The sequence below is a fragment of the Oncorhynchus tshawytscha genome, linkage group LG07 (genome assembly GCF_018296145.1).
Source record: "Oncorhynchus tshawytscha isolate Ot180627B linkage group LG07, Otsh_v2.0, whole genome shotgun sequence".
Lineage (NCBI taxonomy): Eukaryota > Metazoa > Chordata > Actinopteri > Salmoniformes > Salmonidae > Oncorhynchus > Oncorhynchus tshawytscha.
In genome coordinates this window covers 27,441,224-27,445,770 of record NC_056435.1, presented here as the reverse complement: position 1 = coordinate 27,445,770, position 4,547 = coordinate 27,441,224, and the positions used below count along the sequence as shown (strand labels likewise).

General features: G+C 38.9%; 1 protein-coding gene across 1 annotated transcript; it reads left to right on the top strand.

The window, feature by feature from the left end:
• Positions 1 to 693: 693 nt before the first annotated feature.
• Positions 694 to 3,173, top strand: LOC112255449 (tumor necrosis factor receptor superfamily member 4-like). The gene is made up of 7 exons (XM_024428431.2): positions 694 to 950; positions 1,192 to 1,305; positions 1,505 to 1,639; positions 1,731 to 1,809; positions 1,980 to 2,221; positions 2,336 to 2,449; positions 2,634 to 3,173. Exons 1-7 carry the CDS (start codon positions 854 to 856, stop codon positions 2,723 to 2,725), a joined length of 873 nt encoding a protein of 290 aa, XP_024284199.1. The 5' UTR covers positions 694 to 853; the 3' UTR covers positions 2,726 to 3,173.
• The last annotated feature ends 1,374 nt before the right edge of the window (positions 3,174 to 4,547 follow it).

The window sequence follows — 4,547 nt, the reverse complement described above, 5'->3', positions numbered from 1 at the left end:
ACAGCTGTAAGTCGCTTGGGGTATGTCTCTATCAGTTTTGCACATCGAGAGACACATAGCTGGCTAATAAATCCTTAGTTTTGGGGTTATGCTCAGGTAAAACAATTTGGCTAATCTATACATCCATATTTCCAAGTCCTATTCTTGAAGATCAAGGGGTATAACATTTATTGGAGTGACAGAAATTCTGATCGACTTTGGTTTTTCAATGTAAATATAGAATTGTTTCATATTATTATATGTAGTAGAAAGTGATGGGTTAGAAGAAGCCTACATAACCGAATCATAAAGTAAAATGTAACATCCATATGTGGTCAGCTATGTAAACTTCAACACTGATTTATCCTGCAACAGACGTGGTTCAATTGGTAACATCCATTTTTGTCTTCTTCGAATGCCTCTTAATAATCTAAAAGTAACTGAATGTAATCATATTACATTACTGAGTTTGGGTAACCCAAATGTTATGTTACTGATTACAATTTTGGACAGGTAACTGGTAACTGATTACTGTCTCACAAACAAAGAGTAAAACAAAAATTCTATATGAGTGGATGTGACCTGAAGGAAATATAACGAATCTTGAATGACAGAGGATTTTCAGTTGAAAGAATGAGAGAAATATAATTTGTTTACCACTCTTGGGGCGGGATAAGATAAGAGGGACAGGAAATTATGATTCATCACGGAATGTTAACGCAGACATGGTACAGCTGAACTTACACCACATCAAATATCGATATAAACTCTAGATATAAGTGAGATTTCATCACCCGAGTAGCTTTCATACAGTTTTACACGCTCTCTCTACAGGTTGACAGGCAGGAGTTCTCTTTTCTATTGGCAGAGTGATATGATGATCCTGCCTAGATTCTGGGTGCTCATCTATGTATGTGTTTTTATTTGTAATGGATCTTTAAATCCCTTGGAGGCTTTTAAATGCAAAATAGGTAAAGTATGTTAATGAATATTAAGGGCTATTGTGGAGCTTCTTTATGTTTTGCTGGGAATCGTACTCCACTGTGCCATGCAGATGAATGTAGATGCAGATTTATCTTGAATAATTTTTCTTTACCATTGATACTATTAAGACTACTTCTAATTGGTTGACACTCATCATGGAATAATGACTCTGTCCGGCATTGAGAACATTCACAGTACAATGACAATTATGTGAACGATATTATCAAGGTGAGAGGATAAGTCGAGGAAAAAAGGAACAGTGTGAACCGTGCCCCGACGAGAACTTCCAGGCAGTACCAAATGAATCTCTGCAATGTCAACCCTGCTACTCCTGCAATGAGAGTAAGACATGATTATGCAATAAGAAGTCATAATCAGTACGAATACATTACGTAAAAAATAACCTGTGGATGTGTAAATCATGACGGAAGAGGGCATCTTTCAAATGTATCGTGATCCCACGCCAAATCTTTGAGTTGAATCTAAATAGCCATAAAATATGCCAGTGTAAGCCAAAGACGATATGCTTGTTTCTATGCAGGTTCTGGGAGTGAGGTAATATCAAAGTGCACAAAGACTTCTAATGCTAAGTGTCAGTGTCGTGGAGGATTCACTAACAGAGACAAAGACTCTACCATATGCAAGTGTGCCGTGGGTTCTGGGTTGGATAGATCAGGTAAAGTGGAATCACATAATACTGATGCTTTTCAGTAGCTTGATGAGTGCATCTGTGAATAACTGACATGCGGCCTAATTTCTTGATTCAGGTATAATACTCAAATGCCGTGAATGTGAGCATGGATTCTTTACCACCGACAAGGACTCTACGTGTGCGAAATGGCGAGAGTATGTAGAAAAACTTACAAGCATTTGTCCGATTTTTGTAATTTGCTGATGTATCAAGCAGTCTCCTTACATTTACAATATAATGTTGGACCTTTTGTCATACTCTGCAATTGATTGGGAATCATTTAACTGTAGTTTGACTCATGTCCATGTATCTGTCTGCGTCTTAGATGTAAGAGTGGAGTGAAGACTTCAGGGACTACGATGGCAGATGTCGTCTGTAATGAAGAGTCAGAGTCAGACGGGAAGACCCTCCCCTCCATGCAGCCCACTTCCCCCTCTGGCTCTATCCAGACTGTGTCTAAGTCCTTGATCCAGAACCAGAGCCAAGGGTCATCTCGTCATCCCGATGTCCCCACTGTAACACCAGCCCTCACTGTTCCCAAGTCCTCAACGGCAGACTATGGCCAAGGTTGCATGCTGTTCTTGACTCCAGGGCATGACATTATACATCCATGTAAAACATTGTGCTACAGTGGATAGTTGTATGACATTGTATGACTAATGCCTTATTTCTGTCTTCCAGTAATGCCACTCATTGGAATTGTCCTGCTGCTTACTTTTCTACTTACCGCTGTGACCTGCAACCTGGTCATCATTCCTTGCATCAAGAACTACAAGAACCCGGGTGTCAAAACAGGTATGCGCTACTGCTAGTGAAACTCGAAGTCACAAAATGATTATGAGAAGTGTTATTGTAGTTTCTTTAGCTATTATGTGTGTTGTCGTTTGAGTTTAATAGGCTCTCAAATCTGGAATGTCATCTGTGTATATTTTGTGCATTGTTTGGTTTGGGGATTCTAAACTCTATCATTCTGCCCCAGCCCAGGACTCAATGTGCCGGAGGCCAGTTGAAGAAAGTGGGGACAGCAGTCTCTCCTCCCTGGTGAAAACACCAAGCTTGGGGGAGCCATGATGGAAAAACCTGTCTGATCTGTCTGTCAAAATGCTGCAATTATTCTCAATGCTACTCAGAATAAATGTATTTTAAACCAGAAACAACTTCAAACACCTGTTTGAAAATGAAAAAATATGGTCAATATTTGATTCCCATGTAATCTGTTATTATGGAAAAGCATGTTAGGTGGGCCTATTACTTTGCCTTGCCTCCTTATCCACAAAATGGTTGTTCTTTGCTGCTCTGGGAGATCCGCATGATGTTATTGTCACAAATGGGCTACTGACAAACTTCTGAGAAATAGGCCTACTACTTCCTTCCTGTGTCTGGTTAAGATTTAGAAGAAAGATAATGTGACAACAATGCCAGTCTGGCAAAATAATGTGAAATATTGTACAATGTGCATTGTGTTAAATTTGGTTGTCGTTTATGTCTTGCAAAGTAAACCTTTGAACATTTCACACGATCTCAATGCCTATTTTCCCATTCTTAAAAGTTACATACATTTGCATGAGCTATGACTCAGCAAGAACAGAAGTATCAGGATGTAGAGAAAGTACATAAAGACAGAGCCACTGACGCTGGGTCGGGCTTCCCCCTGTGGATAGGCTATACGTCTGCCTCTTTTTTTCCGTGAGAGAGATTCTTCCACTCAGCCTATATGACTTCCACTCACGTTTTCAATCAAAGCCATCAAGTCAGACACAACCTGCTACCGTGAAAGACATCTTATGTTGTTGATTACAGTTCTGATACTTCAGCTCACAATTTCCCCAAATGCAGAGGTGTTCACCCTAACGTTTCGGTGGAAACAAAAGGTTCCATTAGTCTTTTCTTCACAACAACATCTCTTTTCACATATCTCAGCAATGTTCATTAACGTGGTTGTAGCACCAAGGATATAAGATGATGAATCATGAATCTTGATTAATTATACAGAGCCAGTCAAAAGTTTGGACACACCTACTCATTCAAGGGTTTTTCTTGATTTTGGACTATTTTCTACATTGTAGAATAATAGTGAAGACATCAAAAGGTAGTCACCTGGAATGCATTTCAATTAACAGTTGTGCCTTGTTAAAAGTTCATTTGTGGAATTTATTTTGTTCTTAACGCGTTTGAGCCAATCAGTCGTGTTTTGACAAGGTAGGGGTGGTATACAAAAGATAGCCCTATTTAGTCAAATAGGCCTACCAAGTCCATATTATGGCAAGCCCAGCTCAAATAAGCTAAGAGAAACAACAGTCCATCATTACGTTAAAGACATTGAACTTGATGTGCACACTCAGATTGCAATCTGAGAAAATCAAAGCATGCGTGCGTGACACTGTCTGTCTTAAGTGGTATTAACACAGATCTGTCTATCAGACAGTGCCAGAGCTAATCAACAGATATTCACATTCACTGGCACACTTCGGCTATCTTAGGTGACAGCACACACACACACACACACACCATGCAATAATGGTCTATATTTGGGTCGAGTGAAAACATTGTTACACTGAACAAGTATAAGATATTACAGTTGAAGGTCTCTCGTCTAAGGACTCAGACTCATTACTTAATAACTGTATTCATTCATAAAACACTTTTCACAATTCCCAAAATGTAACATTTGTATTTAAAATAAATCATTGCGATAGAATGAAAGCGTACCAGAAAGTAACTTCAGTAAATCAAATCAAATGTTATTTTATTTGTCACATACACATGGTTAGCAGATGTTAATGTGAGTGTAGCGAAATGCTTGTGCTTCTAGTTCTGACCATGCAGTAATATCTAACAAGTAATCTAACAATTTCACAATAACTACCTTATACACACAAGTGTAAAGGAATGA

Bases quoted from the DNA above. Each gene is read 5' to 3' on its own strand.
- LOC112255449 (XM_024428431.2), top strand. From the start codon at position 854: ATGATGATCCTGCCTAGATTCTGGGTGCTCATCTATGTATGTGTTTTT. The intron at 1,640-1,730 runs GTAAAGTGGAAT...TTCTTGATTCAG, and splicing joins TTCTGGGTTGGATAGATCAG to GTATAATACTCAAATGCCGT. The intron at 2,222-2,335 runs GTTGCATGCTGT...TCTGTCTTCCAG, and splicing joins AACGGCAGACTATGGCCAAG to TAATGCCACTCATTGGAATT.